Raw genomic sequence first — 22027 nt, forward strand, 5'->3', positions numbered from 1 at the left:
TTCAGGTCTGGAATTGAACACACACCTGTGGTTTCCAGCCAAACAAAATACAGGCATATGAGTTGAACATTTATCTCAAGTAGATATACTCCCTGGAGAGAATAATCATGGGAGAAAGAAGGGCTGCTTATGCACAGGGAGACAGCTCAGGAGGCAGGAGTGTATGGAGGGATGGACACTGGTAAGAGGTAACTATGGGGAGGAAGTAGGAGGGGAGCTGTTGCATTGTGGCAAACTGTGGTCAATGACATGAGACAAAGTATATGTGAACTGCTGTATGGAAAGTGAATTTGCTCTGTAAATCTTCATCCAAATCACAACAAAATAAATAAATAAACAAATAAAATATTTGGAGGCTGAAAAAATAAAAGACACCAGGAATTGACAGAATACCCACTGAGATGTTTCAACAAACAGATGCCCCTCTGGAGGCACTGATTTGATTATGCCAAGAGACTTGGAAGACAGCTACCTGGCCAACTGACTGGAAGAGATCCATTATTTGTACTCATTCCAAAGAAGATGATCCCATGCAATGTGGAAATGATCAAACAATATCATTAATATCACACGCAAGTAAAATTTTATTGAAGAGAATTCAAAAATGATTGTGGCAGTATATTGACAGAGAACTTCCAGAAATACAACGTGGATTCAGAAGAGGATGTGCAATGAGGGATATCACTGCTGATGTCAGATGGATCTTCGCTGAAAGCAAAGAATACCAGAAAGATGTTTACTTGTGTTTTATTGACTATGCAAAAGCATTCAATTGTGTGGATCATAACAAATTACGGGTAACAATGAGAAGAACGGGGATTCCAAAACATTTCATTCTGCTCATGTAGAACCTGTACATAGACCAGGAGGCTGTCATCTGAACAGAACAAAGGGATACTGCATGGTTTAAAATCAGGAAGGAAGTGCGTCAAGGTTGCATCCTTTCACCATACTTGCTCAATCTGTATTCTGAGGGAATAATTCAAGAAGCTGAACTATATGAAGAAGTACATGGCATCAAGATTGGAGGAAAACTCATTAACAACCTGTGATACACTGACACAACTTCGCTTGCTGAAAGGGAGGATGACTTTAAGCACTTGCTGATGAAGATTACAGATTACAGTCTGCAGTATGGATTGCACCTCAATATAAAGAAAACAACTGGACCAATAAGCAGCATCATGATAAATGGAGAAAAGATTGAAGTTGCCAAAGACTTCATATTACTTGATTCTACAATCAACACCAATGGCAGCAGCAGTCAAGACATCAGATGACATACTGCATTGGGCAAATATGCTGCAAAACACCTCTTTCAAGTGCTGAAGAGCAAAGATGTCTCCTTGAAGACTAAGGTGCAGCTAACCCAAGCCATGGTATTTTCAATTGCCTCAATGCATGTGAGAGCTGGCCAATGAATAAGGAAGACTGAAGAGAGTTGATGCTTTTGAGTTGTGGTGCTGGTGAAGAATACTGAGAGTATCATGGACTGCGAAAAGAACAAACTAATCTGTCCTGGAAAATGTGCAGCCAGAATGCTCCTTGGAAGTGAGAATGGCCAGACTTCGTCTCACTTACTTTGGTCATGTTGTCAGAAGGGACATTCTCTGAAGAAGGATAACATGTTTGGTAAAGTGGAGGGTCAATGAAAAATGAGAAGGCCCTCAAAGACATGGACTGACACAGTGGCTACAACGATGGGCTCGGGTATAGGAAGGATGGTAAGGCTGGCACAGGACCGCATAGTGTTTGTTCTGTTATGCATAGGGTCGCTATGAGTCGGAGGTGACTCAATGGCACCTAACAACAAGAACAACGAGGGTGAATTTACACTGGATCACCAGTATTATTATCAATCTCAGCATTACTGATATTTTGGACTAGATAAATTTCCTTGTAGGGAAAGCAATGTTCTATGCAATGTAGGATGTTTACCAGCACCCCTGGCCCCTAAACAGCCCCTAGCTATAACAACCAAAAATGTCTCCAGACATTGCCAGTGTTCCTAAGGAGGGGCAAAACTGCTTGTAGTTGAGAATTATTGCAATAGTCTTGTCATCAGGTCTAGTTATCTGGTCTCTGACTCATGTAGTCATGTTATCAGTGCCCCTCAAATAAAGTAAACAAAATGCTTCTCTGCCAAATGTTTTAATTTTGGGAAAATCTTACATGAGTTTTAACAGGTAATAGTTTATCCTACTTTTTTCACTTTTTCTCACAAAATAGTTTGATTCTGAACCCTAAATCATTACATGATTAAATTTACTAATAATTGATTCAACAATTATTAAATAGTTACAGTAAGGAAGTTTCTACATCTGTTAAATGCCACACAATTTTTAATGCAATGTTATTCACACAGGATCATGCTTAATATGTTGTACCTACTGCTGTCAAGTCAATTACAACTCATAGTGACCCTACAGAACAGAGTAGAACTGCCCCATTGGGTTTCAAAGGCTGTAAATCTTTATGGAAGCAGACTGCCACACATTTCTCCAATGGAGAAGCTGGTGGGTTCAAACCACCAACCTTATAGTTAGCAGCCAAGTGCTTTAACTACTGCATCACCAAGGCCCCTTATATCCCACACCATTTTAATGCAATACAATTCAAACTGGATGGTGCTTACTAAATTACCAAATAGTAAAAGATAATAGCCAACATATTGTAAAAAATCAAGGAAAGGTTTATATATGGAAGGAAACTTTCTTTGTTGGTTACCAGGGGTGGGAGGAGAGGGGAGAAAACATTGCAATAATAATAATAATAATAACAATAATAACAAAAAAATAAACTAAATTTTTTTAAAAAACTTATGGTCTACATTAATAGACATATTTTTATATTTTTAGGTAAGAGAATCTACTCCAAAACTGTTCTCAGGATAATAAGGCATGAGCTGTATGTAAAATGATATACAAAACATTTTGAATAGAGAACAGTAAAGCCACAACTTACCAATCTGGGCCATAATTTGACAAAGAGCAATCTGTTTTAAATATGTGGATTTTCCACTCATATTTGGTCCAGTTATGATCAAAAAGTTACTCCCTTCTGTAATATATGTATTGTTGGGAACAGGTTTTTCCACAGTTATTTTTTCAAGAATGGGATGCCATCCCCGTTTGATTGCCAAAGTATCAGTAAACTCTGGTCGAACTACAAAATAAAATAAAATGGTTTTGAAAGATATTTAAATAGAGAGTTGTTCTGTATGTATGCACTGTGTATATCTTAGTAATGTGAGTAGGGCCAATTTGAAACAATAACATTAATATTTTATCCCAAATCACTATCTGCCGGTGTTTGATTGCAACTCATAGGAACCTCTAAATTATAACTGATACCCTCTCAACACCACCACAAATTTTATTCAATTCCAGAAAATGCTAAGATTTAGTTCCCTGACACTTTTCTGGGTTCCAAAACAGTTCTTAAAATTTTCAGATTTGTATAGGTCAAAAACAAGAAAACTAGCCATTGATAATACTTCTAAAATAACAACTGATTACCAGGACTATAGTATTGCATATTAATTTAGTCCCTATCCTAAGCATTATTTCAAATTGGCATATTTAACATTTACAATGCCGTATGAATATAGAATAAACAAAATTCAAAGATAATTTGCTACTCAAGCCCTTGGAGAATTTTTATCTCAAAAGCAACCTCAGTGTTTAGAGAAAATGAAACAAAGATATTGTTAATTCATAGAGACAAATAATCACTTAAGTCTCTATGAATAAGGAAGAAGAATGCGGGAAGACAAGTGGATACTAAAATGCTACATTCTCCGAAATAACACACATGGAAAAACTTGAAAGCATTACAAAAGTGAAGTTCATGAGAATAAAAAAATAGTTTTGAACTATTTCCAAACCATTTTAACATGAAAAACCCCTTACTTAAAGGTTGGAGTTTCAGTATTGCCCATCTCAAATAAAAGGCAAGCATCATGAAATCTTTTAATAGTTAAGATAATTACAAAGAATACAGCTGTTCTGTAAGGTAAGATTTTTTACCCCAAAGGAGACGTAAGTGGTTGTAAAAGGTTTGGCCCATAAAACACCAAGTGAAAAATTTAACATTTCTGTAAGACATGAAAAACATCTACCCTTGTAAGGTAGTTACTTACCATTGTAAACAATAAATTAACATAATATTTTGAAAATGTTACTGCTAACTTTAACTAGAAATTTTAATATTAAGTCCAAAACTACTTGTGGTGGTTATGTTTGTGTGTCAACTTGGATGGGCCTAGTTGAGTGGCTGGGCAGCTGATGGTAGTTATTCCCCATGATGAGACTGGCAATCAACTCCATGGTGGGATCTACCACAAGCGGCTGAGTAGCTGCTTTAGGTATGTGGTCTGCTTCCCATATATAAGACGCAGCTTTGGGAATGGTCTCTAGCTTATGGCACGCTTGGACCCTGCATGTAATCTTGTCGTCGTTCAGCAGCCTGCCATGCTCAGCTGACCTTGGAACTTACAATGGACTTAAATTAATGGCCTGCCGTGTGGTTTGGTAACACAGGGACTGTGCCTTTTATTTGTCATCCTTGGGTTTGTCAGCCTCAGTAGCTAGCAGCTGTCAGTGAAGAAATGCCTCTAGCTCCGGTGGACCAAGAGCTGGAGGCAGAGCTGAAGCCCAAGGCTGAGGGGCTTTCACCTAGCCCCTAGAGCCTGGCACTTTGAACTTGGACGTAACGTCTCCAAATTGTACGAGAATAAACTCCTGTTTGTTAAGGCCATCCCATTTGTGGTATATTCTTGTCAGAGTGGCACTAGGTAACCAGAACACTGTTGTTGTTGTTGTGTTGTTATGTGCTGTTGAGTCGGACCCAACTCATAGCGACCCCTCCTTGGGTTTCCAAGGCAGTATCACTATGGAAGTAGATTGCCCCATCTTCCTTCCGAGTAGTGGCTGGTGGGTTTGAACCACCAGCCTTCTGGTTAGCAGTCAAGTGCCTTAGGCACTATGCTACCAGAGCTCCCAACCAGAACACTACTCAATCATAATTATCACACATTAGCTCTGTAAATTTGGATACTTGGGTATGTTTATTACTATTAAGTTGAAAAAGAAATGTCAAAGAGCTAACTTGAACATTAGAAAATTATTTATCATTTATATTCAAGGTCATGTATGGACTTGAATACAAAAATGAATGACATAATTCATGATCTTTGAAAGCTCATATCTAAGAAGCTGGTTTAGAAAATGCTCACTTTGGAGATTCATTTCTCTATTAATATTAGTTCCACAACTCACCTATCAGTTTTTCATTCTATGGTGGCTTGCGTGTTGCTGTCATGCTGGAAGTTATGCCACTGATACTTCAATACTAGTAGGGTCACCTATGGGGACAGGTTGAGCACAGCTTCCAAAGAAAGATTAGGAAGAAGGACCAGGCAAACTAATTTTAAAAAATTGGCCACACTGCTTCTAATGAGGCTTCAGATTTGGATTTATAAATTTGGAGCACTGTAATTTTCACTAAAAAGATAGTTCAGTAAGTCTTCATTATTTTCTTGCACAAATTTTTCTTTTTCATCAGCCAATTTCTCAATGAATGATTTAGACTTTTAAAATAAATTTTAAGGGTAATTTGACTTTTTCTATTTATGGTTTGTCTAAGGCCATAAGCAAGAGACTCTACTTCAACTAAAACATTAATAATTTTTATGTAAGATTGTTTGAATGCTACACAGATTTCAACATGCAATATGTCTATTCCTAAGACAGTTAACTTACCATAGTCAGAAAGGGTACAGGCATGAGCAAATGACAGAAGCATATCCAGCATTGACACAGTGTCAGATAGCTTGTATAAACAATGAATATGTTCATAAATCTCACTGAGCAGTCTGCACACTATCCTGAAAGTACATGTTTGGTACATATATAATAATGCTTTTTTTTAAAAAAAACAGGGACATACATTACAATTATAAAACAATAATAATCGCCTGAGGTAAAATACTTTTACAGCTAAGTTGTACACTACAGATAAAGTCTAGCGTTCAACTGCCTTGTCTTAAAGATGAGGACACTGAAGCCCATGCTTAAGGTGACAGCTACGTAGCAAGCTAACCCCATGCTTTTTAAATGATTGCTTTTATTTATATTTATTAAAAATATTTTTATGTAGGTAAAATCAAACCATTACTACACTTGGACAGATCCTATCTACTAATAATTTTGTGTGTTTGTAAGTGTAAAGTCCCAAACTAAGGCTACTAAATATGTTTTGTCTCTCCCATTCCCATCAAGCCCTCTTGCACATCTATCTAAACACCCACCAGCATAATGATTTAAGCTTTTATGCAACAGTTATAATACTGTGCTATAATACAAAAGTTTTTTCCTTATAAGGAGAAATACGAATTCAAACATATATATTGTAATCTCTATGGTCCATGTCCTGAAATTATTTTGAAAGCCCAACCTTACTCTTTGACATTTTAGCCCACCAATTCTTAACATTCTATTTCTTCTTTCTAGCTATCCTGCTACTTTTCATTCACAGCAAAAGAAGTGGCACTATTGTGATGATGGTATAGAATTTTCAAGGATAGAGAAGCTGAAGGCTTAGAGATAATACAAAAAAGACCAAACTGAATGACATCCAAGATAAACCCATGATGTATGTGCCAAGTTGTTTTTTATCATGGTGGAATACATAAAATAACAGTATCAGTTACGACGGCTTTTTTTTCTTGCAATTAAATTTGCACTGAAGTTTCTGTGAGGATCAGTGATTGCTAGTCACAATGATAGACTTCAACATCTTTCATTGATCTTCCAGGAAATGTTCTTTCTCTGCTGTTGTTGTTGTTAGATGCCATGGAGTTAGCTCCAATTCATAGCAACCCTATATTCAACAGAACAAAACACTGTACAGTCCTGTGCCAGCCTTGTAATCCCTGCTATACCTGTACGCATCATTGCAGCCATGTTGTCAATCCATCTCGTTGAGGGCCTTCCCCTTTTTCACTGATGTTTCACTTTATCAAGTATGTTTTCCTTCTACAGGGCATGGTCCCTATGACAACATGATCGTAGTAGGTGAGATGAAGCTCATTCCCACTTCCAAGGAGCATTCTGGCTGCACTTCTTCCAAGACAGATTTGTTCACTCTTTTGGCAATCCATGGTACTTTCAATATTCTTCACCTACACTACAACTCAAAAGCATCAACTCTTCCTGGTCTTTCTTGTTCACTTTCCAGCCCTCACATGCATATAAGGCCATTGAAAATACCATGGCTTGTGTCAGTCAGGTGCACCTTAGTCTTCAAGGACACATTTTTGCTCTTCAGCATTTGAAAGAGGTATTTTGCAACAGATTTGCCCAGGGCAATACATCATGTGATGTCTTGACCACTACATCCATTGGTGTTTATTGTGGAACCAAGTAATATGAAATCTTTCACAACTTAATCTTTTCTCCATTTATGTGATGGTGCTTACAGGTCCAGTTGCAAGGAGTTTTGTTTTCTTTATATTGAGGTGCAATCCACACTGCAGACAGTAGTCTTTAATCTTCATCAGTAAGTACTTCAAGTCATCCTCACTTTCAGCAAGCAAAGTTGTGTCGACTGCGTATAGCAGGTTGTTAATGAGCCTTCCTCCAATCCTGATGCCACATTCTTCTTCATATAGTCCAGCTTCTAGGATTATCTGTTCAGCATACAGACTGAATAGGTATGGTGAAAGGGTACAACCCTGACACACTCCTTTCTTGATTTTAAACCATGCAGTATCCCCTTGTTCTGTTCAAACAACAGCTTCCTGGTCTATGTACAGGTTCCTCATGAGTATAATTAAATGTTCTGGAATTCCCATTCTTCTCAATGTTATCCATAATTTGTCATGATCCACCCAAATGCTTTTGCATAGTCAATAAAACACAAGTAAATATCTTCCTGGTATTCTTTGCTTTCACCCAAAATCCATCTGATATAGCAATTGTTCTGGTTACCTAGTGCCACTCTGACAAGAATATACCACAAAGAGGAATTAATTATCCTACAGTTTGGAGGCTTTAATCTGAGTTCCAAGTGCCAAGCTCTAGGGGCTGGGTGAAATCCCCTAAACCTTGGGCTTCATCTCTGTCTCTTGCACCTGGCCCACTGAAGCTAGAGGCATCTCTTCTCTCAGGCAGCTCCTGGCTGCTGAGGCTGAAAAGCCCAGGTTAACAAATAAAATGGCACAGTCCTGATGTTACCAAACCACATGGCAAGCCATTGATTCAAGTTCACTGAAAGTCCCAGGACCGGCACAGCACAGCAGGCTGCTGAACAATGACTCGGCTACATGCAGGGTTCAAGCATGCCATAAGCTAGAGATCAATCCCAAAGCTGCTTCTTATATACGGGAAGCAGACCGCATACCCAAAGCAGGTACTCAGCTGCTTGTGGTAGATTCCACCATGGAGTTGATTGCCAGTCTCATCATGCGGAATAACTATGACCAGTTGCCCAGCCCAGCCAAGCTCACACACAAACATAACCACCACAGCAAGGATATCCCTCATTCCACATCATCTTCTGAATCCAGCTTGCATTTCTAGAAGTTCTCTGTCAATATATTGGTACAACTGTTTTTTAATTATCTTCAGTAAAATTTTCCTTGTGTGTGATATTAATAATATTCTTCAATAATTTCCACATTCTGTGGGATCACCTTTCTTTGGAATGGGGACAAAAAAGGATCCTTTCCCGTCAGTTGGCCAGGTAGCTGTCTTCCAAATTTCTTGGTATAGACAAATTAGTGTCTCCAGTATGGCAGCTGTTTGTTGAAACATCTCAGTGGGTATTCTGTCAATTCCTGGAGTCTTGTTCTTTGCCAATTCCTTCACTGCAGCTTTGACTTCTTCCTTCAATACCATTGGTTCTTGATCATATGCCACCTCTTGAAACAGATGAACATCAACCAATTCTTTTTGGTACAGTGACTGTGTATTCCTTCCATCTTCTTTTGATGTTTTCTGCATCATTCAATATTTTGCCCACAGAATCTTTCATTATTGCAATTCAAGGCTTAAATTTTTTCTTCAGTTCTTTCAGCTTGAGAAATGCCAAGCGTGTTCTTCCCTTTTGGTTTTACACATTTCCTTATGATAACTGACTTTGTCTTCTCCAGCTGCTCTTTGAAATCTTCTGTTTAGCTCTTCTATCTTGTTATTTCTTCCATTTGCTTTAGGTACTCTCCACTCAAGGGCAAGTCTGAGTCTCTTCTGACAAACATTTTGGTCTTTTCTTCCTTTCCTGTCTTTTTAATGACCTTCTGCTTTCTTCATGGATGTTGTTCTAGATGCCATTCCACAATTCCTCTGGCTTTCAGTCATTCGTGTTCAATGCACCAATTCTACTCTTCAAATGGTCTCTAAATTCAGGAGGGATATAATTAAGGTCATATTCTGGCTCTCATGGACTTCTTTTAATTGTCGTCAGCTTCAACTTGACCTTGCATATGAGCAACTGATGGTCTGTTCCAACTCCTGGCATTGTTTTGGCTGAAGATATTGAGCTTCTCCATTGCCTTTTTCTGCAGATGTAGTCAATCTGATTCCTAGGTACTCCATCTGGAGAAATCCATGTATACAGCCATCATTTGTGTTGCTGAAAAAATGTATTTGCAATGAGTCAGTCATTGATCTTGCAAAATTCTATTATGCAATCTCCAGCATTATTTCTATCACCAAGGCCATATTTTCCATCTACTGGTGATTCTTCTTTGTTTCCAACTTTTGTATTCCAATCACCAGTGATAATCAACACATCTTGATTATCTTGATGTTTGGTCAATTTCAGACTGCAGAAGTTGGTAAAAATCATAAATTTCCTCATCTTTGCCTTTGGTGGTGGGTGCATAAATATGAATAGTAGTAGTATTACCTGGTCTTCCTTGTAGGTGTATGGGTATTATCCTATCACTGACAACATCGTACTTCAGAATAGATCTTGAAACATTCTTTGTGACAATGAATTCCACACCATTCCTCTTCAATTTTTCATTCCTGGCATTGTAGATCATTTGAAAGTCTGATTAAAAATTACCAAAACCAGTCCATTTCAGCTCACTAATGCCTAGCATATCGATTTCTATGCCTTCCATTTCATTTTTGACAACTTTCAATTCTCCTACATTCATACTTTGTACATTCCATGTTCCAATTATGAATGGATGTTTGCAGTTGTTCCTTCCCATTTGAGTCATGTCACATTAGCAAATGGAAATCCTAAAAGATTTACTCCATCCACATCATTAAAGTCAGCTCCACTCTGAGGAAATTATTGAACAATATCATTAATATTGCATGCAAGTAAAATCTTACTGAAGATAATTCAAAAACAGTTGCAGCAGTATGTTGACAGAGAACTTCCAAAAATGCAATTCAGAAAAGGACATGAAACGGGGATATCATTGCTGATGTCAGATGGATCTTGGCTCAAAGCAAAGAATACCAGAAAGATGTTTACAAAAAAACAAACAAACAAACAAAAAACCCACTGCCATGGAGTTGGGTCCCACTCACGGCACCCCCTCCTTGGGTTTCCAAGGAAGTATCACTACGCAAGTAGACTGCCCAACCTTCCTTCCAAGGAGTGGCTGGTGGGTTTGAACAGCCACCCTTCTGGTTACCAGTCAAATGCCTTAGGCACTACACCACCAGAGCTCCCAGAAAGATGTTTACTTGTATTTTATTGGCTATGGAAAAGCATTTGATTGTGTGGATCATAACAAATTATGGGTAACATTGAGAAGAAAGGGAATTCCAGGACACTTGATTGTCATCATGAGGAATCTACATAGACCAGGAGGCTGTCGTTTGAACAGAACAAGGGGACACTGTATGGTTTAAAATCAAATAGGGAGCATGTCAGGGTTGTATCTTTTCACCATACTTATTCAATCTATACGCTGAGCAAATAATCCGAGAAGCTGGACTATATGAAGGAGAACGTGGCATCAATATTGGAGGAAGAATCATAAACAACCTGTGATACACTGATGACACAACTTTGCTTGCTAACAGTGAGGATGACTTGAAGCACTTACTGATGAAGATTCAGAATAGAGTCTGTAGTATGGATTACATCTCAATATAAAGAAAACAAAAATCCTCACAACTGTAACTATAAGCAGAATCATGATAAATGGAGAAGAGATTGAAGTTGTCAAAGACTTCATATTTCTTGGTTCTACAGTTGACCCAATGGAAGCAGCAGTCAGGACATCATATGACATATAACACTGGACAAATCGGCTGCAAAGGACCTCTTTCAAGTGCTGAAGAGCAAAGATGTCTCCTTGAGGACTAAGGTGTGCCTGATACAAGCCATGGTATTTTCAATTACCTCATATGCAAGTGAGAACTGGACAATGAATAAGGAAGCCTGAAGAAAAGTTGATGCTTTTGAGTTGTGGTGCTGGTGAAGAATGCCGAAGGTGCCAAAGACTGCTAAAAGAGCTAACAAATCTGTCCTGGAGGAAGTGCAGCCAGTATGTTCCTTGGAAGCAAGAATGGCCAGACTTCGTCATGTTGTCAGAAGGGACCATTCCTTGGAGAAGAATGTCATGCTTGGTAAGGTGGAGGGTCGATGAAAGAGGTGAAGGCCCTCAACAAGAGGGATTGACACAGTGACTGTGGTGATGGGTTCTAGTATAGCAAGGATCATGGAGCTGGCGTGGAACCAGGCAGTGTTTCATTCTGGTGTGCATAAGGTCGCTATGAGTCTGAGATGACTCATCAGCACCTAACAACAACAACTACTACTACTCTGAGGAGAGAGCTCTTTCTCAATCATATTGTGAATGCCTTCCAACCTGAGGGGCTCATCTTCCTGCATTACATTGGACAGTGTTTTAGGGCTATTCATAAAATTTTCCAGTAATATACCAGACGGTGTTTCACTACTATTCATAAGGCTTTCATTGGCCAATTCTTTGAAAAGTAGATGGCCCCTTCCTTCTTCCAAGTCTGTCTTAGTCTGGAAGCTCCGCCGAAACCTGTTCACCACTTGTCACCCTGCTGGTATTTAAAATACCGGTGACATAGCCTCCAGCTTCACAGCAACACACAAGCCATCACAATACAACAAGCTGACACACAAATGGTAGACTTTCTCTGCTAACATTCATAATTCTACAACTGTCTGCAATCAGACAAAAAGTCAATTAATGAAACTTATTGTAGTGCCTCAAATAAAACCACTTTCATTCAGTATTCAAATATTTCAAATGCTCTTACATGTAAGTCATATGATAGATTTCTCTCAAAGACTCTTGGCATCTTTCATTCATTTTAATTAAATCTGCTGATGTAAAGCTGTAAGAATTTTTCACTTTAGAAATCTGCTAGGAAATTAAAAAACAAATGTCAAAATAACTGCACACTCCTATTAAATAAAATGTACAACTTTTAAATAATAGAAATCTAGGTATTTAATTTAATCACTTTAATCTTTGACATATAATATCACAAAGAAAGTTCTAAATGTTTGTGGAAGACAAAAAGGAAGATCACCTCCAGGGGTAAAACAGCATAGTTTTAACCTAGCCCATCTGACATGACTATTTTGACAGGCCTTAAAATGGCCATGTCAAAACACTGCATTTTATTACCAAGTAATATGCATAATAGACATCTTGAACCTCTCTCTGACCCCTGTCTGTATCAGGCCCTTGTCCATTCTTGAACTCCACTCAATCTCTAACCTCATTACGGAGTCCCAACCCATTCTTTACACTATCCTGTACTACTTGGTAATGCCACACACACACACACACACACACACACACAAAAACCCTCAGTGCCATGGAGTCAGTTCTGACTCAGAGCAACCCCTACTGTGTTTCCAAGGCTGTAAATCTTTATGGAAGCAGACTGCCTCATCATTCTTCTATGGAATGGCTGGTGGGTTTGAACCACCAAACTTTTGGTTAGCAGCCTAATACCTTCCTTAACCACTATACCACCAGAGCTTCTTGGTATACTTGGTAATACAGTATATTTTATTTTAATACAGTATATTTTAAAAACCCCAAAAGCTAAATAGTTCTTTTTTTTTCTTCAAAAGGTATCTTCTAGGAGAAAAAAATATAAAAAATTAGATTTGATTAACCAGTTGCTGTCCAGTCAATTCTTATTCATGACAACCCCATTTTGTAGAATTTTGACCTTCCTTCTAAGATCATCAGCCTTTCCTTCCAAGGTACCTCTGGGTGGGTTCGAACTGCCAACCTTTTGGTCAGTAGTCTAATGCTTAACAGTTTGCACCACCCAGTGATTCCTAGATTTGATAAGAGTTTCCCAAACTAGCATATTGTAGAGGAGTTAATATGTATATAGAAAAAAGTATTTCCATGGCCCAAAAGTTTAGAAATATTGGATCTAAAAAAATAGTTAAGTAGATTTCTTTATTTAAGAACATTTTAAACTTTATTAAGCAAATGTGCTTTAAGAACTACCAAAAACAAGAGATGGCATAGTATTTTCCAAATTTCCTATTATCAAAAACACCTTTTGGACTTGATTTCTTCATTTTCTTTTATCCCCTATACCAAGTTCTCAGAAATCTGTATTTGATATTTTTCCTAAAAAGCTTCTAAATCACTTTTAGATTGAGTATTGCTGTTAAGTGAGTGGGCAGGAGCAGAAGTAGAAGCAATATAGAGAATATTAAAGAATTTAGTATGTAAAACACAAGGATTGCCTGAAAATACATAAATCTAATTCTGTAAAATCAGAAACAATAATTTCCTAACCAAACACTCTAGAATGCACCTTAATAAATTCTGAAGGAAGTTGATCACTAGGTAGGTTTGTACAATCTATACTCATCTGGATGAAAAATCCTCGAGTTGAGCTAAAGCTTGTCCTTAAAGGAAGACTGTATTTTTCTGCAAGTTGCATTATCATTCCTAGCGATTAGAAACAAGGGGAAAAAAAAGAATTTTGATGAGAAAATTGCTCTCTCGCTTTAAAAAGCCATCACATGATTTTCTATTATTTTATACATAAATGGGAAGGTCTTTTTATTCTTTTAAACAGTCAATTATTTTTAATGACTAAAAGATATGATTAATCACTCCTTAAAATTATCATTGCAGTACAAAACCACTTATTCTGATAGGTATTTTGAAAGGAAAATAAATTACAAAATAAATATGCCAATTTTAAATAAAAAAATAAAACCAAGACTATTTTAGTACTCTAAAGTGTTTAAAGTTTTTGATTTGCTACTCATTTTGGTTTTTTTAAAAAGATAATCACCTAAGTTATTATAACTATTAATTCACAATAAGAGATTCTCTCTACACATATATTTTACAAAATGAAATATCCCAAGAAAGAACATAGGTGATTCACCAAATAAAATTCTTAAACCCAAATCTCTATTGTCAGCTTCAAATTATTTTCAGACCTCTAGATTTAAAACTTGATGAACACTTAATAACGTAAACATCAACTGAAAAAAAACTAAACATCTTCATTCCTTCAAACAGTTCCTCCTCCTGATTTTCCTGCTTTCCTTAATAGTATCATCCTCAGACTAGAAATCTCAGTTAGCACTAATAACTATATTTCTTTATCTCTGCCATATCTATTCAGTTATTAACTCCTAATAATTCTTCCTTCTATCCTTGCATTATTTTATTCTCACCAATATTGCTGTCACACTAAATAATGCTTTATTAATGTATAATAGTTTTAGTCTCCTAGGTTTCACATTTCCACTCAAATTTACTCAACACATCATCAGATTAACTTTCTTGATCAATTTCACTCCACTCAACAAAAACATTTCAGTGCCTCTTCATACTCCTTGGGAAAAAAAAGAACCAAACTCAGAGACTTTAAAGAATAAATTCTGGTCCTCAGTCTACATTTTGCAACTTCTCTCTCACTAGTTCTATTAGGGAAGTCTCTACTCCATCCTAACAGGATTCCTCACACATCCCTTGAGGTTTCCTTTCCCTCTGTGCTCCAACTTATGCCACTACCAGTTTGTAGGATCCCTTTCCAAGGTTACTCCATTTATGAAAATCCTCCCATCCTGTACATAAGCTCCACATCTAGACTCTGAGCTACTCTGCTGTATTTTCTTCTTATATTTTATACCCATGTGCAATTATATATATTTCCTTATTGTCTGCCTCCCCTACTATACCATAAGCTCCATGAGGGCAGGAATTTTGTCGTGTTTGTTTATGTATTCACAGTATTGAGAGCAGTATCTATGTTTAATAGGAACTCAATAAGGATTTGCTAAATAAGTGGATTACTGGATCAACTCAAATGGCACCTCTTCTAGATAAAAATAATCTCTCTCCCTTTAATGAAACCTTTTAGTACTGATAGCCTGCATTTTGCATATAACTCATGCTTAAAGTTTTATGAGGGGAAGTTTGGAGGATAGATATATTATAAATACTTGGACTTTTATTTTCAGAGAAAGGTTCCTTAACTGGCAATATATTTATTTTCAAACAATTAAATACCTGCTATGTCATCTACAATTTCTGTATATGTTCTTCTAGCTATGTCAAGAAACTCATTTATGTTAGACCTCACTGCATAGCACTTCTGCGTCCTCATATTCAAACATCCTTTCATGTACCTTGCATCATCATTAATTACTGTTTTAATCTTTTCAAGTATGATTCCAAACCTAAAAAAGAACATTATAGATAACAAGTCAAACAGATATCTGTATTTATAATTTTAGAATCATACTTAAAGACAGCAAATATAATTTTCTTGAGCCCACTGAAGAAAAGTTATTTTGAAATAAATTAAGCTATACATATAAAGTTAGAGCTATGGCTATGTCAATTTTAAACTGTTTTATGGTTAGGACTATCTCCTAAAACAGCATGTGGCTACCAAGAGAAATACTACATCTGCCAATAAACAGATCCTCCAAGTACAAAATACAGTTTTGAAGAACTGTTTTGAAAATTCATGATTTTATTTTCATTATTTAATAAATATTTACTGATACTTATCAAGTGCCATACATTAGGTTTGGTCTGGGATTCAAAGAAGGGTAATACATGTCCCTGCCTTTTTTAGGAGAGGGGAGACGAAACATGTATTGTAAACCAGTATAACAAGAACTTCACAATTATCAGTGATCAAGGAAACCAGGAATCTGGTAATTCCTATTTTTCTAATCTTTTTATTTTATTTTGCTCTGCATTTTATTTGTAATTAAAATAGTTTGTACTATTAACTTCAATTTACGGCTTCACATAATCAATAAAATAATAGTTCATAAATACTACAAGTCATTTTGGTCAAGAAACAGAGTGTGATTGCTAAAAACAATATTCAACTGTTCAATATTTATATTATATTCAGTATTAATACCCACTAATTTTTGGTTACAATAGGCCTTAAATGACAAAAGAGAGAAATCTATTTTTATATTTGCAAATCTTTCCATGGAGAACAGCTTTAAAAATATTGAAATTGTGCATGGGTTTCAATTTTCCATGCTATTCTTATTATCCATTAACACAAATAATCAACACTTCTGTTTATTATATTTAAAATATGAAATGTATAATTAGAATTTTTGATGAATAGTTTAAAGATTATGCTAACCAAAGATAGACTAATTGTTCTACAGAATACAATTAAGCCAAAACAAAAAACCAAACCCACTGCCATAGACTCAATTTCAACTCCTAGTGACCCTCATTGGATTTCCAAGGCTGTAAATCTTTATGGAGGTAGATTGCCTCATCTTCCTCCACAAAGCAGCTGGTGGGTTTTTAACTGCCAACTCTGAGGTTAGCAGTCAAATGCCTTATGCACTGTGCCACGAGAGCTCCTTACAGAATACAATTAGAGCCCTTAAAATCAGTTAACATCAAGAAAGGAATGAGTTCATATTTTATTAACACTTGAATAACAAAGACCTCTTATCTTCCAAGGAACCATAATATGCTCTTAATAAAGGCGTGTTACAGTTCTTCAGTGTAAGCTATTAAGGAAAAAAATAAACATAGTTAGGATAATAAATTATGACATAATAAAAATGTAGCATTTTATTCATTTAATACTTTTCAGTTTACCAAGTGCTTTCTTGCTTCTATTTTCTCATTTATAGACTTGTGAGAAATATTTTTTGTTATGTAAGCAAGGAAGAATGATATCTTTCTCATCTACTGCTTCACTACTGTAGCTTATTTTTTCTTTTGCCTCCCAACCAATTGTTAACACACAGTGATAATAGAAGTAGGTTCTTAAAACATTTACTGAGAGTATATTACATATAACTCCAAATTTTGGGTTATGTAGAGATTAAACTAAAAAGTGCTTTGCATATTTATAAATAGAACAATTTCTCCATTCTTACATGGCAAAAATTGAGGTTTTATTTTGCTTAATGAAAACTCCAACAGGTCACTAATAGAATAAACAGAACAGAAGAAAGCATAGCTAATGTGAACCTTCAGCTCCTATTTTAGTTTGCTATCAGGCAATGGAAATAATGTTTAAATAACATTTCTTTACTTCTGGATATAAAAATAATATATGCATACTGATAAAAACTCAAAAATGCATAAAAGCATAATGCAAAAAAATTTAAATCATTCAAAATTCCATCACCCTTCTAAAGATAAATATTGTTAATATTATACTGTATTTCTTGAAAATATTTCAAATAAAAAAACTTATATCCCCAGTTGGCACTACATGATAAGGATTACAAACTTTTTACAGCAAATTTTTTTTAATAACTCATGATATTGCACCACATAGAAGTAGTCTCTTCTCTAATAATTGGACTTCTTAGGAGCTCTGGTAGCATAGTGGCTAAGGCACTTGACTGCTAACCAGAAGGCTGGCGGTTCAAACCCACCAGCCACTCCTCGGAAGGAAGGTTGGGGAATCCTACTTCCCTAGTGATACTGCCTCGGAAACCCAAGGAGGGGTCGCTATGAGTCGGGGCCGACTCGACGGCAAGTAACAACAACAACATCTACTTAAAACTTTTCACTAACATAAATAATGCTGCAGTGACTATTGGGCAACGTTTTTCACTATTTCTTAAGGATAGATTTTTAGAAATAGTATTACAGGATCAAAAAGTATGATGTATGTTCTGAAATGTTCCTGTAAAGCATGTACAATTTGTACCCCAACTAGCTGTCTATGAAGTTGACTGTCTCACTGTTCTCTCATTAGTCGTGAATTGTATCCATTAAGGGAGATCTGGTGGTATAGCGCCTAAGGCATTTGACTGCTAACCAGAAGGCTGGCGGTTCAAACCCATCAGCCACTCCTTGGAAGGAAGATTGGGCAATCTACTTCCGTAGAGATATGACCTCAGAAACCCAAGGAGGGATTGCTATGAGTCAAGATGATGGCAGTGGGTTTGATTTTTATGGTTTAGTATACATTAAGGAGAAAAAAAAAAAAAAACTTTTTTGCTCCTTTGATAGATAAAACCTATGGCTTTAACTTGCATTTCTCTGATTAATGAGAGCTTAGATATTTTTTGTATTATTTATTAACCACTTTGATTTCATCCTTTACAGAGAAGCTGATTGCCTCATCTCCCTCCCATGGAGCAGCTGATGGGTTTGAACCACCAACCTTCTGCTTAGCAGCCAAATGTTTTATCCACTATACCACCAAAGCTCCATCTTTGGTTTTTTATTTCATTTTTGGGGGGGTTATTTTCCATTTTTCTTTTAAAATTATGGGTTTTATGATGATAGAAATTAAGTTTTTTCTATCATTTGTTCCAGTTTTCCTTTTTTTTTTTTTTTGCCTATTACCTCGCCTTTGACATTTAGATTTAAATTTTGTTTTATCAAATCTATCAGTATTTTTCTTAGTGACTTATTTCACATTTCATTCTAAGAAAGTTAATAGTACTTCTAAAATCTTTTGCCAAATTTCTACTTTTATTAGAATGAGTTCTATAACAAAATTCTTTCACATTTTTCACTAATTTATTTTATTAAAAAGCAGCTATTTTCTGATACTCTAATGGAAAAAAAGTTTTGCAGAGTACAGTATTTTTAAATTAATGAAAAAAAAATCATCATTTTATAGCCATAATGGCAACAACAGCTTCAGGTAAGAGTTATCAATGAACACTAAAATTAATGAGTGAAAGTCTGATGTTATTATTGCTGTTAGGTGCCATCAAGTCAATTTCAACTTACAGCAACCCCATGTAACAGGGTAGAGCTGCCCCATACAGTGTTGTAGGTTGCAATCTTTACAAGAAGGAGCCTTGGTGATGCAGTGGTTAAGTGCTTGGTTGTTATCCAAAAGGTTGGCAGTTTGAACCCACTAGCCACTCTATGGGAGAAAGAGGTGGCAGTCTGCTTATCTAAAGATCATAGCTTGGAAATCATATGGCGCAGTTCTACTCTGTTCTTTAGGGTTGCTATGAGTTTAAATCCATTTAATTGCAAGGGGTTTGGGTTTTATAGGAGCAGATCACCAAATCTTTCTTCCATGGAGTTGCTGGGTGGGTTCCACTTGCTAATCTTTAGTACATAGCTGAAAGTAATCAAAATTTCTAAAAAAATCACCAAATTTTCCCAAAAGTTTGACGAGGAACAGGATTTTTGCAGTCTCAAAGCATCTCTACACAGATTAATTACAAAAGAAAATATAGTAACTTTAGTGTAAAAAAAAAATCAAAGTTAATATTATCAGTATTGAGGGAATGACATAATGTACCTCCTGATACAATGCACTGAGAAGAATACAACATTGCTCATCGATTATTACTGCCAAAAATGCATAAGGCCAACCTAATAATGAGGAAACCCAAACTGAAGAATGTTATATAAAGCAACTGATGGTTACTATTATAAAAAGTCAAGAAAAGGTTTATACATAGAAGGAAACTTTCTTTGTTGGGTACCAGGGATGGAAGGGGAGAGGAGGCTAAATTCCTAGGTAGGGTGGAAATAATAATTTATATATATATATATATATATACACACACACACCAAAGTTATTAGTGGTTACCAGGGGTAGGAGGGAGAGGGGAAAGGGGAAGCTTTTGCTTGCAGGGCATTGAGTTTATGATAATGTTGTTGTTGTTTATGTGCCATGGAATCAGCTCATAGCGACCCCTCCTTGGAGTCTACAGAAGTAGATTGTCCAACCTTCCAGTGCTGGAGTATTCTGGGAAAAGAGAGCAACAAAGGTCACACAACATTAAAAAATGTCATAAATATCCCTGAGTTGTAAATGGGGAAGCTGTTATGTTGGTGAATATCTTGTTGTGTATGTTTTCACCAAAATAAAAGTGAAAAAAAGAGAAAAGAAAAATTGATGCTTACTTACTCTTCAAAATGTCAGTATCAGGAAAGACAAAATCTGAGAAAGTTTTACTTTCATAATGTCTAAACAAACATGACATTAAGTTCAATGTCTGGTACTAGACTGGATCCCAGATCAGATGAAACAAAATGCCCTAGAAGAATATTATTAAGACAATGGGAAATTTGAATATGGGCTATACATTATATAACAGTATTGTTAGAATTTAAATATCTCAAATGCAGGAGATATACACTTTAAAATTTAGGTACTGCACTTGTTGTTGTTGTTGTTATTTGCCATCGAGTTGGACCTGACTCACAGCGACCCCTTCTTGGGTTTCTGAGGCAGTTATCACTACAGAAATAGATTGCCCCATCTTCCTTCTGAGGAATGGCTGGTGTATTTGAACCACCAGCCTTCTGGTTAGCAGTCAAGTACCTTAGGCACTACACCACCAGAGCTCCTAGGTACTGCACTTACTCTCAAATGATTTAGTAATAGTAATAATAACAATAAAGTGTGTATGTGCTGTGAATGGAGAGAAGGAAGAAAGAAAATGTGTCAAAATATTAATAATTGGTAAATCTAGGTGAAATGAGAATTCATTTTACTTCTTAGCACCCTTCTGTAAGTTTCAGATATTTCTTAAAATAAACTGATGCTAGACATATTTGTACAATATATATACACATTTAGTTACCTTTAAAGGATCTACAAGTTCCAAGGTATGCTTTAGGTATATTAAATTTGTTATCTTTGATTCAGCTGCATTAACCTGTTAAGATAAAAATTCAAATATGCATATGATAAATATTTAATACAAGAATAATGTTTTCCTTGAACATTCTGTGCTTACCATATTGCACATATTTTTGCATATCAACATAGCCAGGATGCCAACCTAGAGGATGATTAGAAATTCCTGACCCACCATAAAAGACCATATTAGTCTCATAAAAGTCTAACAATGTGTAGAGTTCACCTTAGTGTATCCAATTTTAGTTTCTATTTCAGTCCAGCTTAAACCATAGGAGCCACTGTTCAACCTGGAGCAGTACAAAAAGATGAAGATAAAAAAGGCATAAAGGTATCTGTGGATAGATAATATCTGAAAAGCTAAATCCAAGTCCTAGCTTGTTAAAAACAACACTAATTTCCCTGACTTCTTTCTCTGTATGCAAGTGAAACAATCTTCATAAATCCAGTGGCTCAAATTAATACATTTTTCAAGAAGTAATATGAACATTCTAAATTCTATGAATAAATTCTGCAAATTAAATTGTACTATCTCTAGAGCCAACAAGTGGGACTGGATCTGGAGAAAATGAGGTATGTTCTCATGGAAAAAATAATTTACCAATACTGAGGAGGAAGTGTAATTTCAAAATATGGATAACCAAACTATGATGCATACACATAATGGAATACTAAGCAACACTAAAGAATAATGTTGTTGTTGTTGTTATACGCTGTCGAGTCAGACCCGAATCATAGAGATCCTCCTTGGGTTTCCAAGGCAGTATCACTACGGAACTAGATTGCCCCATCTTCCTTCCAGGGAGTGGCTGGTGAGTTTGAACCACCAGCCTTCTGGTTAGCAGTCAAGTGCCTCAGGCACTATGCAACCAGAGCTGCAAAACACTGCAGAATGTGGATGAACTTAGAAGATATGCTATTGTTGTTACTATGTGCCGTCAAGT

General features: G+C 36.2%; 1 protein-coding gene across 1 annotated transcript in view; it reads right to left on the reverse strand.

Annotated features, from left to right (window-relative positions):
* The window catches only part of MSH4 (mutS homolog 4), a 228115-nt gene that overhangs the window by 51076 nt on the left and 155012 nt on the right, over nt 1-22027 (reverse strand). Inside the window, exons 9-15 of the mRNA XM_007958126.2 lie at nt 21028-21102; nt 16946-17010; nt 15521-15690; nt 13803-13939; nt 12267-12370; nt 5763-5887; nt 2965-3165 (exon numbers count right to left, since the gene is read on the reverse strand). Of these exons, the coding sequence (XP_007956317.1) occupies nt 2965-3165; nt 5763-5887; nt 12267-12370; nt 13803-13939; nt 15521-15690; nt 16946-17010; nt 21028-21102 (877 nt within the window). The remainder of the gene's footprint in view (nt 1-2964; nt 3166-5762; nt 5888-12266; nt 12371-13802; nt 13940-15520; nt 15691-16945; nt 17011-21027; nt 21103-22027) is intronic.

The sequence above is a fragment of the Orycteropus afer genome, unplaced genomic scaffold, assembly GCF_000298275.1.
Source record: "Orycteropus afer afer isolate SDZICR_OR568_19922 unplaced genomic scaffold, OryAfe1.0 scaffold00856, whole genome shotgun sequence".
In the NCBI taxonomy this organism is placed as follows: Eukaryota; Metazoa; Chordata; class Mammalia; order Tubulidentata; family Orycteropodidae; genus Orycteropus; species Orycteropus afer.